General features: G+C 43.0%; 1 protein-coding gene across 3 annotated transcripts in view; it reads right to left on the reverse strand.

Annotated features, from left to right (window-relative positions):
- Window positions 1-14,013, reverse strand: part of OLA1 (Obg like ATPase 1) — a 201,189-nt gene that overhangs the window by 155,493 nt on the left and 31,683 nt on the right. For all 3 annotated transcript variants that reach the window (XM_084642789.1, XM_084642788.1, XM_084642787.1), the window contains exon 4: window positions 11,511-11,638. In XM_084642789.1, the coding sequence (XP_084498915.1) occupies window positions 11,511-11,638 (128 nt within the window). The remainder of the gene's footprint in view (window positions 1-11,510; window positions 11,639-14,013) is intronic.

Consider the following 14,013-nt stretch of genomic DNA (forward strand, 5'->3'; position numbering starts at 1 on the left):
ATTTAAGTTGAGCCTTTATTATGGAGTCTTTAAAAAGTTTCCATGCAGTTTGCAGGGGTTTCACTTTTTGCACTTTACCCTTTAACTTCTGTTTCACTAACTTCCTCATTTTTGTGTACCCCCCTTTCTGAAATTAAATGCTACAGTGTGGGGCTGCTATGGTGTTCTTCCCACCACAGAGATGTTAAATTTAATTATATTATGGTCACTATTACCAAGCAGTCCAGCTATATTCACCTGTTAGACCAGATTTTGTGCTCCACTTAGGACTAAATCAAGAACTTCCTCTCCTCTTGTGGGTTCCAGGACTAGCTGAATTAGATCCTTAGTATTTTTAAATAGGTCACACGGTCTGAATTCATCGTGTGCAAATTTTAATTCATGCAGAATGGATTTATATACGTTTCCAAACCCTGTTCAGCAACTTAAGCTGGAATGTGGTGAACATTAATGGAGTTACATAGTCTTAAACCTGTGAAACAAAGTGATTAATTAAAACTTTTTAGGGAATGATTCTTGTGGAGAAGACTAGTGAAACCAGTCATTTCTTCTCCAATGTGATTTTGCAGTAGGATGGTTATAAGGCATAATTCTGTCCTGTCTGTTCCCAAACAAAAGCCTGACTTATTGCTAAGCGCTCCCATGAATTTCCCAGTGTTATTTACCACGCTGAATTATTATTTGCTATTCACTTAACAGTCTGAGATTTCAACAGAACTACCAGACATCTCCTAAACCTAGATTTTTATTTTTTTTTAAAAAGAGCATGAAGTAATTTACTAACAAAAATTTCCCTCTGATATCCTGTAACTTAAAAAAACAAAACAAAACAAAGAGAAAATAAAAGGTTTGCTTAAAGAAACAAAAAATATGACAGATTGGGGGGGGGGGCATGTTTTCTAGAAAATAGGATCCCTACTCCAGTGCAGTGAGGCAGATGAAATCTGAATTAAAATGGAAAACAGGCTTTAGAAGCAAGCTTAGAAAAACAACTTCCTCAGTATGGTAAAGGTTTAAAAACAACAAAGTTGGGCGGGGGTGGAGAAGAAGGGGGAAATCAAGAGGGAACTATTAAATCTACCATTTGCTTCATCCTGATATCAGACATTATTTAAGGGTGGATCTTCAAATTAACACTTATACCAAGGATCTTATTTCAAACCTACCATGCTGAGAAGAAAGCAATTTGATATATGTGCTTGTGACTACCCTGCTGTAAAGCTGAAAGGTAGTTAAAGCTTTGCAACTGAGAGAGAAACATTGCTCCCACCTTAGTAAAACAATCTACATTGTACGACAATGAAAATATTCCTACTCCAATTCACCACCACCCCAAATGTGCCCGAAACACTACAAAGAGCCCAGTAATATGAAAATCATTCATAGAATATAGAACATAGAAAAATGGAAGCTGGACAAAGCTTCAGTTACTTAAGTGCTTAAAGAATGTGTCATATCACCATAGCATTAACATAGGAGCAAAAGCTATTGCGGATAGAGAACAGTTTCAATTAAAATTTCCCACTTTCACTCACTCCCCAGTGATTTCTTTAAAAAATAAATTTAAAAATCTAACCTTGGGAACAAAATGTTCCATACTTGGCCTGTGCCCAAAAATGTAGTTTTCTGGAAATTTTTCTTTTCAGAAGTCAATTTGTCAGAAAACTACATGACTACTTTTTTGGTTAAAGATACCAAACAATTACTTTTCAGTTCATACTCTTTAGGCAAGAACTAATATATATGCAATGTCTATAACAATGTGCCCATGAGAGAGAGAAACAACAATACTGAAATTTTATTATTCTGCACTGAAAAACAGATTTTATTTATTACCCTGGAGTGCTAAACTAAGAGATAAACGATTCCACATAACTTATATGGCTTTTTGTATAATTTACTAATTATTCAAAAATCCAATGTTCTTCCCTGTAAGACTTTTGTCATTTTTGTCATTGCTGTAATCTGCAAGTCTTGTCCTACCTCATAGGTGCCAACTTCATGGGTGCTGTGGGGATGGAGAATGGGGAAAAAATGGTGGGTGCTGAGCACCCACTGGCAGCTCCCCATCACCTCCCCCATGCCCTCCCAGCGCCTCCCGACAGCTGGTGGGCCCCGCCGATCAGCACCTCGCTGTGCCTCCTGCCTGCCACAATGAGCTGGGGAGGGGGGAAGAGAGGGGAGGAGCAAAGGCATGGCACACTTGGGGGAGGGCACAGAACGGGACAGGAAGAGGAGGGGCAGGGATGGGGCCTTGGGGCATAACTAGGGGTCAAGCATCCCCTGGCACACTGAAAAATCGGCACGTGTCCTACCATAGCCTATTCAACTACTGTATGTTATTCTCATTCATGGTGTCACATCTAAATTTAGATTTACATTCTTTGGGACAAAAGCCAGATCTTCATCTGTTTAGCCAAGGTTGTTATCCAAAATCCACCTATGCCTGTAAGCATATAATAACCTCTTCAAAAACATTTAAATGGTACATTTGGTAAACACTAATGAATCCTGATATGGCAGCTGACTACAGTTTCTGTTATAATATTACCAGACCTTTCTTTCAAAGGTCACCCGAATAGCTGAACACATCCTGAATCAATGAAGAAATAGGATTAAAACCTTTATCTATGAGCCACAGAGAAATCCTTTTAATGCCTATGCTTTCCACACAGGAGGCTTTTGCAACCTAAGTATATGTAGTTCCTTGATGTAATCTGCCATGGCGCCTGTCCTGCCTTCTTCCCAGCAGAAACTGCATAGGCTCTTGTGTTTGTACCTTCACTGTACCATTTTAAATTCCCTCCACCATTTCCACAACAATCCCTGTGCAACAGTTTATTTACATCACTCTGCTTTTTGGCCATCTCCCTAGGACCTTAAGGAAACAGGTCTTCCTCCCAAGGCCTCTAGGTAACTAGGCTCAACTAGTCCATGTCTCCTCTCCTGCCTCACCTTAGCACTTCCTTCTTGCCTCTGTTAGCGCTGGGCTGAAGGGCTAACTGGCTCCTCCTGGATCCCAGCCAGCCAGCCTGCCTAATTATCCGCATCAGCTTTCTCAGTGGGAACTAATTAACATCTGAGTGATCAGAGCACAGGCTCACCTGTTCACTCCCTGCATTCTGGCACACTTGACAAGCAGTATAAGTCAACTCCTCGGCGGTTGATAAGGAGCTTGGTCCAAAAGACCCTGATTCTGCTATTGCAGGGGTGGGCATAACTTTTTGGCTGAGGGCCACATCTCAGTATGGAAATTGTATGGAGGGCTGGCTGGGGCAGGGGATTGGGATGCACGGGGGGAGGGAGGTGAGGCTCCAACTGGGGGTGCAGACTCTGGGGTGTGGCTGGGGATGAGGGGTTTGGGGTGCAGGAGGGTGCTCCGGGCTGGGATGGAGCAGTTGGGATGGAACGGTTTGGAGGGTGATCAGGGCTGGGGCAGGGGAACAGGATTCGGGTGGCACTTACCGGAAGTGGCTCCTGGAAACAGCAGTCCATCCCCTCTCCGGAGGCGGATCACACCGCTCTGCACGCTGCCCCATTGGCAGGCACCACTCCCACAGCTCCTATTGGCCACGGTTTCCAGCCAATGGGAGCTGCAGAGCCAGCACTTGGGGCAGGGTGCAGAGCCCCCTAGCTGCTCCTGCTTCCGGGAGCCGTTGGAGCGGAGCAATGCAAGACCCTGACCCCACTCATTGACTGGAGCACCGAAGCAGGGAAAGCTCCTAATCCTGCTCCCGGGCGGGAGTTCGAGGGCCAGATTAAAAGGTCCGACTGGCCGGATGCAGCCTGCGGGCCGTAGTTTGCCCACCCCCGTGCTATTGAGATGGAGCTCAACTGCACTCTGGCACTGTACAGGAGCTTCTACTGCCATATCCAGATGGCTGGAGAACCACCAATAATATGACCATGTCAGGGCAACCAAAATATTTCTCTCTCATATCTTGGTCAAGGCACTAAAGGAATCCGTGAAAATTCACACACAGAGAAGGTCTTTATCTCATTTGAGTAAGAACGCATCTGTCATACAACTTACGTCTGTGCTTGGGCTGGCATAATAATGGAAATTCTTCATGTTGTATTTTGTACCTAGTAGTCTCATTTCTGGAAGAGAAGGTTTACCAGACCCCTGACATGGTACCCAGAAAGCTCCTTTCTTTGAGATTTTTAAAAAAATGCATTGCAGCAATATTGTCTGTTTACACTCGGGCCAGCTGTAGTTCTTCCCCAGAAACCAAGTTTCTATGAACCTGAAGAGCTGCTTGAAGCTTCAGCACAAGATTCTCTCCCAAACTTCTCTCTCATAGGAATGAGCATCCACTCCAGACTAGCTGCCTCCTTGCCTACCATTATTCTAGTACAGACTGAGTGTCCCAAATCCCATATATTTCATTATGCAAAAATATCCACACTCAACTGCAGCAAATTTATCAGCAACAGAAGCACTTGCAACCACTTGGAAAGGCTATCCACATTTGGGGCCAGTGCAGAATTTTGTAGTGCCTTCAGTACAGCTGCACTGATTTGCGCCAGCTGCACATATGATCTTTGGTCTGTAATATGCCCTGAACCAGCTCTGAAGAGGTTTCATTCATAATCCGGCATAGGGGATCACATAAGTATGCAAACAGCCACAAGCCCCAGCATCTTCAGTTTTTGTATAACAACCTGAAAGTCTCAAGTAATTGTATCTTTTTGCACCTGAATGTACAAAAGCCTATCTAGAATAAGGTATGTTCTTGCATGAATCTCAAACCACTCATAAGAAAGTAAACTTTGGAGTTGGAATCAATGCTGACTTCTGGTTTACTCTGAGGTCCAATTACTGGAAGAGAGAGCAAACAGCTTTCAGAAAGGAGATTTCCTTCAGGCACCTGATATGATAATTTAATGATAATTATCCAAGCATATCAAGAATACCCAATATCTCAAGTGTGCCACAATTTCTGCCGACATTGTAGGAAAACTAAGGGACCTGCTGAAAACCTACAGAATAAGAGTTGGCATGGAAAATAATTCTCTCCCACCAAAATATATATTTTTTAGAAGTAATATTTCCTGTGACGTGACTGGACAGATGTGGAAAGAAGCATCCCTCAGGCCTGAACAAATCCCGTGAACATAGAGAAGGAATGACCGCTGCCAACATCTCCACAAGAGGAATAAAACATTTTCCCACAACAAGAAACTATTACTTTTGTTGGTATCTCAAATACAGCAATAATCTCACCCTTCATTACATTCAGATAAAAAGAGATACAGAAGGAATGGAGTAGGAAGTCAGCATACAGAGGACTTTGAAAGAACATTCTCTATTATTTTCAAAACTCATTTGCCCTATGCAGCTAGGAAAAAGGAAAAAAGATTGCCCAAGGAGAAAAGTGAATAATTCTTCCATCAAACCTGGCTCCAAGCTCTCTGGGAACACAAACACTCTGTCTTGAGACTATGGGAAGAGGCCACAGAAACTTGTCCAGAAAACTGCTTTTGTTTTGAGTTAAAACAATTGTTGCTGCTTCTCTTGATGTCTAAATGAACCTTTCTAATGGGGATAGTAATGTAAAAGAATGAAGCTAACGTAAGAATAGTTTAAAAAGAAAAAGTAGCTTCACAATCTAGGACTTCAAAATTCTGTAGGACCGAAAAAAGTGCATATACATGCTGTAATCTGGGAGAAAAATAATGCAGATTGGGGCTGGATCACAGTTTACAGGCTTCTTTGGGCATCAAGAATTCCACCAATGGATGCTTCTCTAACAACTACTGACAAGGTAATCCAACACTAAGCTATGCGAAACAGAGGATTCTCTATAGAAAACCTACTTGCCATTATAAAAGCTGTTCGTGATTACATTAAAAAAAATACAACCAACCAACTATAGCGCTTCAGCTGTTCTAGACAGAAACCTGTAATGTGGGATGGAGACACTCCTTGAGTTCAACATATGCACTCTGATATTTTAAAAGACTTTTGATTGGATTGAGTTATTAGGGGTTTAAAATTATTCTGCATGATCTGACTTTTTTTTAAAGTAAGGGGCATGGGTTTTTTTGTTTTTACAGTAATGATCTCCCCACGTTCAATCTGTACTCCCCTAAATAAATGGAATTAGACTGCACCGTGTAAATAAATGGAGATTCTATCTTGGCTAAAAATGACTAGTGTATCAACTAATAATTATGCATTTTTGTTGAGATTAAAAACTGACACTATTAATTGAATTTTTCAAAGTAGAGTTTGCCAGTGTTTTCACATTCAGATTGTTTTGTGTAACTTATAGATCTTTGCTCACACACACACACGCTTTTTTTTGGTTCATATATCAAAGAGTTTGCACAGTTTCAGGTACTGTGTGTCTAGATTCCTCTTTTAATCCTTAAATACTTATATTCACATTTTCATACTAAGTGGTGAGAACAAAGATTTTGTATTATAGTTCCACTGCAGTAAAACAAGAGCTGTGGGACAGATTCCTTCAGCAATAATTAAAACTAATTTTTATTCTTGCTTATATTTACTGAATTAGATTTTAAAAGCAAGCTTCAATGTATGTTTATAAGATGCACTACTGGAACCATTTACTTTCAAACCACAGTTTTAATTTTTTCCCCTACTGTAAATCAAATGGTTGGCATGCTTTTGTTCTAAATGATAGGTTCAGGTAACTAAAAACTGACAGTTTTCATCTAGCCACTGTGATGGTTCAGATGTATTAACACTATTAACTGAAACAAATTTTAAAAAATATGCCCTTCTGGAAACATTGTACAATATCTTGTTGAGATGACCAAAGACATATTTGAGTACAAATACTGTGAGTACCTAGTACTGAAAACAATTCCACATATGACCTAGGTACGTATAATATTCTTGTAAATTAACCCCAAATTTGTTGCAACAATAAAATGATAGGAAAAATGCAGAGTCTCCCTCACCAGCTACTAGTACCACATAATTTTTTCCCTATAGTATTATGGAGAAAGTACCAAAAAAAAAAAAAAAAAGGTAGCTTACATTAGGAAAAAAACTTGACGTCTCATATCCAAACTAATTTGCTTCACATTAGAAATAAATATACCCCTAGATATTACGTAAGTTCTTCATGTCTACAGAGCAATCAGCACACCTTAAAGTCTAACAGACTTCAATTTTGGTTAAAAGAAGAAGAATATAACGCAGTTTCATTCATTCTTGTTGCTAGAAGGGCAAGCAAAAGTGAGATAGAGATCATCTAAAAGGCACCAGCATTGCCTTGTTCATTCTTAGGGAGAAAATAAGACCTAAAGCAACAATAATTTCATAACTGCTGCAATACCTCAGAATATCTTGCCAACAAACAAAAGTGCATTAAGGATACCTGTAAAACAAGATTTCAAAAATACTGAGCATGATTACAACTGTAGCTGACTACATGGTTTTAAAAAAAAAAAAAAAAAAATTGCCACACTGCTTTATACAAAAACTGACCTTGAAGAAAAGTAGTTTTTCACATATGTATTTTGTTTTCTAATTATAACAAATATATCTCAAGCAATATTCAAGCAGTTTATGATATTTACATGTCAATTCACATATCAGTAAGGCCTCCAGATTCTGAGCCAGCACCTCAGCTGGAGTAAGTCAGCTTCCATGAACCCACATCAAATTTACCTGAGCGAGGATCTGGCCCTCTACCTTCCTATAATATGTTCCATCATTAAAAGAACATTAAAAGTTACTTACCCTAAACTAACTGGTTCTTCAAAATGTTTTAGTCAGTGTGGATTCCACTGCAGAGGCACATGCGCCTCTGGCGTGTGAGTTCAGAATCTTTTAAATAGCATTGTCTGTTGGGGCCATGCATATGCCCTGTGCCCCCATATGCAGGCATGAAGGACAGAGCGGGGATGAACAGTGGGAGCCATACTGACCACAACATCTCAAAGGAAGTTACTGTAGGGTAACTAACTATTCTTTGAGTAGGTGTAATTGTGGATCACATTATAGGTGACCACCAAGCAGTATCTTCTTCAAGATAGCAAGAATGAGGAGCATGAGCTGACAGCCTGATCTATGGCTGCATGGACATTTGCAGGTCTGTCAGCCAGAACTGCCTTGCCCAGTAGGGAACTATGAGAATGAGTCTGGCCCAGTCTTCTCTGGCTTCAGCAATCAGGCTGGGGATGAACAGAATCAATGGGAAGGAGCAAAAAAAAAAAAAAAAAGGCACCTGGCAAAGCACCTGGATTCATGCCTCCTCCAAAACAGAAGTTAGGGCACTTGGCACTGTCCTTGGTGGCAAACAGGTCTCTCACCAGATTCATCCACCTGTAGAATATTGAACTGCTGATGGATTTCAGCAATGACCACTCATGGTTGGTGAAAGACAGACTTCTATCAGAGTTAAGAGGGCACAGGTTTCATAGCTTGCTTGCTTCCTTGAGAAGGAAGAGTCCTTGTTTACGTACTTCATTGCGGATATATCACCAGGCTCCTTGGGATTTTTATTGTATTCTTGACACCACAAGCTAAGCCTGGTCCAGATGGCGTAGCAGGCCTTTAGTGTGCAAGCTCTCCTGGGGTAGAGGAGAGTTCTGATCACTTTGGAAGATAGATCAAATGCAGCTAACACTTCCCTCTCGATAGCCAGACTGTCAGACAGTCTGGGTCAGAACAGAGAAAAGAGCCTTGGTAAAGGATGTCTGGTCTCAATGGAAGCTGCAATGGTAATTCTAATTTCAATTCCATCAGATCAGAGAACCATGGTCTCTTTGGCCAATGCAGAGCTAGTACTATCACTTTGCTTCTTCATGCCTTATACTCGGGACCCACCTTTCCTAAAAGTGGAAAGAGAGGGAATGTATATAGCAGGCCTTGTGGCCATCTGTGTGAAAAAGCAACAGTCTCCAGGGCCTTGGGATCTGCATCCCCGCCACTTTGTGTTCTTGTGACTGGCAAACAGGCCAACTACCAAGAGGCTGAATGCCTGTGAGATCAGAGTGAAGACTTCCAGATTTAGGCACCATTCTGAGTTGTTGCCAGTGCATCTGCTGAGCCAGACTGCCTTTTCAATTCTTTTATGCCTATTCCATTACTTTTGCACATAGAGTTACTTTCCCTGTTCCCCCGGTTTGTGCATACAGGCCACAGTGATTGAGTTGTTCAACTGCTCCAGAACATAATCCCCCTCTAGGTAACTGGAACCTTAGTATGAGCTCAGAGCTGTCAGTCTAGACCAGGGGTGGGAATACTTTTTGGCCTGAGGAGCACATCTCGGTATGGAAATTGTATGGAGGGCTGGCTCGGGCAGGGGATTCGGGAGCACAGGGGGGGATGAGGGCTCCGGCTGGGGGTACAGACTCTGGGGTGGGGCTGGGTATGAGAGGTTTGGGGTGAAGGAGAGTGCTCCAGGCTGGGATCGAGGATGGGAGGGTGCTCTCGGCTGGAGCAGCAGACTGGGGTGGGGCTGGGGATGAAGGATTTGGGGTGCAAGAGGGTGCTACGGACTGGGATCAAAGGATTTGGAGGGCGATCAGGGCTGGGGCACAGGGTTGGGGGCACGGTGGGGGGCTCAGGGGTGCAGGATCCAGGCAGCGCTCACCTGAAGCAGCTCCTGGAAACAGTGGCCCACCCCCCTCTGGAGGCGGGGCCATGCTGCTCTGTGCGCTGCCCGATCCGCAGGCACCACCCCCGCAGCTCCCACTGCCGCGGTATCCGGCCAATGGGAGCTTCAGAGCTGGCACTTGGGGTGGGGGCAGCGCGTGGAGCCCCATGGCTGCTCCTGCTTCCGGGAGCGACGCGACGCAGCGCAGAGCAAGGCAAGCTTCCAACCCCACTCCTTGGCTGGAGCGGGGAAATCTCCCAACCCCTCTCCCTGGCAGGAGCTTGAGGGACAGATTAAAAACATCCGATGGGCCGGATGCAGCCCACGGGCCGTAGTTTGCCCACCCTGATCTAGACCAACAGGTTGATACTCTGGTTCCTTTCCCTAGAGTTCCAGATACCTTGCATTCTCTTGTGCCCCAGATGTACCCCCCATCCCATAGACTGGCATCATTTGTGAATACCCATGGGTCTAGAAGGCATATGGAAAGACCCCTGTGAATGATCCCTGGGATTTTCCACCCATTTTAAAGTCTTCGGCACTGGTATGGAACTAGTACTTGATCTTGCATGCATTGCAGTGAACGTTTCCACCCTTTTAAAGAGAAAAAGCTTACAGACACCCGATATGAGGCCTTGCCATGGGATGATTCCTATACATAAAACCAGGAAGCCCAGTGGCTGCAGACACAGAGTGGCCTGGTAAATCTTACCAACCTGGACATCAGGTTCTGGATCTTGTGGAATCTGTCCAGTGACAAGTAGACATTTGCCACAGAGGTAGCAATTTCCACCCCCAGGTGAATTATCCTTATAGAGGGAATCAAGAAACTTTTATTGGTGTTCATTATGAAGACACGCACTTGAATAGGTTTTGTCTGTATGCTTCTTATCTGTAAATAAACATTCTGATCTGGAAAATCTGTGTGGTCACTAGTAAAAAAACACTATCATTGTCATTATAGAGAAACTAAGGACCCCGGGCTGGACTTCTATAAGACCTGCTTGGGATAATCACAGTGACATGCAGAGGGACTGCAACATAAAACTCCCAGTCAGAAGGGGTAGGATGTAGGTCCTTGCCCAGAAAGAGGAGAAAGCTAGAGGCCTGAGAACTGAGCAGGCATTCCTCAAAAGGACCACAGAGGGGAGATTAGAGGTGCAGTTACCCTGAAACTGTAAAAGCGTGGTCTTTTTCAGAGGATATTCTGGTTGGAAACCAGAGTGTTTTCTGTCTTTGAGGTAGCAGATACCAGGAGGGGCTAGGGTATGGAACTGGAGCATAAATTCCCTGAGATCTCAGTGTCATCTTCAAATCCTTAAGGGAATATAGAGTGTCTTGTCCATTCAGGCACTTTGCCCTCAAAGGGTAGATCCTCAGTTGTTGCCTGGACCTCTTCTGGATGCCTGTAATCAGGAAGCCCAGCACATTGTGATCACTATATCCTTGGATTGTGCAGGTCCAAGATCTGAGGAGATGCACTCAGAGATCAGAAAGAACAGAGATGCAGGTAGTGCTGTAACCAGTTTATAAACCACCACCCCGTTCCCCTCACACTGTTCAACCTTCCATTAACACTTGTCATTCCTCCTTGTTTGTGAAACTAAAGATATCCCTCCATTCTGAGCCTCCCCCGAAAAACAGATAAAGATAAAGTTACTGCAAACCCAAAAAATCAGTTCAAGGTTACATTTGCTGGAACACCAAACAATGCCATCAAGAGTAAATAAGTCACTACATATCTGAGAATGGGAGAGTTCTCGAAAACATGTATGAAAAGAATCCCAATAAGCATCAATTGTATAACTGAAGAAATTTTTTCCCATTTAAATAGACATTTTCTACTTAACTGTATAGTTTTTGTTTAACAAAACGTCACAATATTATTCTTACGCTAAACAGTTCACATGAATTAACGAATTTACATACGCATCAGATGAAAGATTCCATCACAGGCGCTAATATGAGACAAAAAGGCATTTCCTAGGCCCTGGCCAGCATGGGCTCCTTTCACAAGACCAGCAATATCCACTACGTTCAGAAAGGCTGGAATCTTGCTGAAAGATAAAAGTTAAAGGTTTCATTACCAAACAATATCAACTAAAACTGTTTAGCACATAAAGAAATCCAAAATACTACGAAGTACTTAGGTTAATATGGGCTCTATTTCTGTTTTTAAAATAGATCTGTAAAAGAAACAATGGTCTTTTGTCCCCTTTTGCTTGTTTTTGATGTATAAAGGCTGCCTGATCTATTTAAAAAAAATAGAGATCATATAGATATAAAATGAGACAAAATTTCTGAATGCATTTTAAATACAGGGTCTTGTCTACTATTTTTCCTGGTAGACTCTATAGATAACTCGTAGGTTTAACCTCAGAAAAATCTTGGATTTGATTAAGAGAAGCTATTTTTATTCAAACCTTTTAAACTAAATAGTCTGGCTTGTTTTTTAAATGTTAAAACATTCAATTTTTAAATACCTAAGTTTTAAATACCTAAAACTGTAAGGACAAAAAAAAAAATCTTTTGTTAGGGATTCAGCATTCACACCCTTTCAACTAAGGGTGGAAAGCACTCCTAATTCATATCCGACTCCCCAAAGCCTTCCGCAAACCAGGGAAAATAACTCTCAGAAAATATCAGGAATGTAAACACAAGCAAGAGATTTTTGTTTTTAAGCTTTTCAAACCTTTTTATACACAAAGAAGAAAAACGTACAAATCTGTTTTTTCCCCCTCTTCCGGTCACCTCTCATGAATATAATGTTCGAAGAATTTGACTCCTTAACTGTCTAAAGAGATACACTCCTGATCTAACGACAGGGAAGGGCATTACATAACCTTCCACATTTTTTTTTCAGGAAAAACAAACTCATACAAAACCTTATTACTCAGAAATAATACATATAAAGGTCAGGCATTTAAGACCAGATCCTTTGTCCCACCTAAGTCTGCTTTGTAGGGTTCGAGAAGCTTGAAGATTTAAAACAATCAGCAATCAGATTTAAGCAATCAGATTAGGATTCCCATAAGCAAAGGGAATTCTCTAGTACATTAATAGCATAATCAGACCTAGAGGTCCATATCATGGACCAAAAACAATGTTAAAAGAACCTAAAGTTTCAAAGTCAAACAAAAGTTAGAAAATGCTAGAATTAAGGATGGCTGTGCAATATTAATGCATATGCATTACTAAGCACTCTGTAATTACATGCACACACACTCTTTTTCCTCCAGCAGGACCGCATTTTTAGGAAGCAAACTGAAAAAACCTTACATTATAAGTAAGGCTACATTTATGTCATGGAGGTCATGGAAGATATGGAAACCGACTTCCAGAGACCTGCGTGACATTCTCTGCTTCAACCCCAGGGGCTGCAGGACTCTGGAGCTGGCAGCCAGTGGGCCCCTGGCAGGGTTCCAGTGACAGGGGGCACCCTGCATGGTTCCCATTGATGGGTGACAGTCTTGCACCAGGGGAATGAGACACCTTGGGCAAGTAGGTGTCCTGTATTCTCTTTGGGAAATATGGTCACCCTGCAGCTCCCAGCTGCCATAGGCAGAGGAGGCCCTCCCCTGCAGCTTCCAGCTGCCACGGGCAGAGGGGGAACCCCACAACTCCCAGCCACCACAGTGGCAGGGGGAAACCACAGAGCCGCAGCAGCAAAAGTCACAGACAGGTCACGGACTTCTGTGAATTTTTGTTTATTGCTCTTGACTTTTACTAAAAATAACCATGACAAAATCTTAGCCTAAATTATAAGGAATTATGCTAACATCCATATGGATCACAAGCAGATTCACAGCATAGGCTTCTGCCACTTGACCTAATGAAGTAACTGATAGCAGCAGGCTGTCATCTTCAACTTGATACAACACTGGGATAAGACATACTTTGCCAGTGGGTTTCAAAGATGGTTGAGAATAGACAAATCTTCGGATTCAGAAACACAAAGTTCCACAAAGGAGTGTGTTCTAGTTGTCCCAGATCCTTCCCCTACTCCCCACAAGCCCAATCCTTTCTATTTCTGTCCCCTCCAGCCTGTCCCTGCCCCAGTCTTATCTCAATTCTCCCCCAACCACTTTGTGGTTCTTCCTCTCACTCTCACTCTCCTCACGTACCTCTAACCAGAGGTGGGCAAACTACAGCCCACGGAGGCAGGGAACAGGGGGGGTTGAATAAGTGTGGGAGTCCTGGGGGACCTGGCAGGAGGCTGGGGTGTGGACAGGGGGCAGGGCAGTCAGGGGACAGTGAGCAGGGGGTGGTGCCCCAGGCAGCGGGGGTCTGGGAGGCAACAGTCAGGGGATGGGAAGCGGGGGGGGGGGGGGGGGCTGGATGTGGGTGGTCTAGGGACAAGGAGCAGGGAGGGTTGGATGGGTCATGGGTTCTGAGGGGGGCAGTAAGTGGGAGGGGGAGGAGGCCAGGCTGT

This window comes from Lepidochelys olivacea (assembly GCF_965140295.1).
Source record: "Lepidochelys olivacea isolate rLepOli2 genome assembly, chromosome: 11".
In the NCBI taxonomy this organism is placed as follows: Eukaryota; Metazoa; Chordata; order Testudines; family Cheloniidae; genus Lepidochelys; species Lepidochelys olivacea.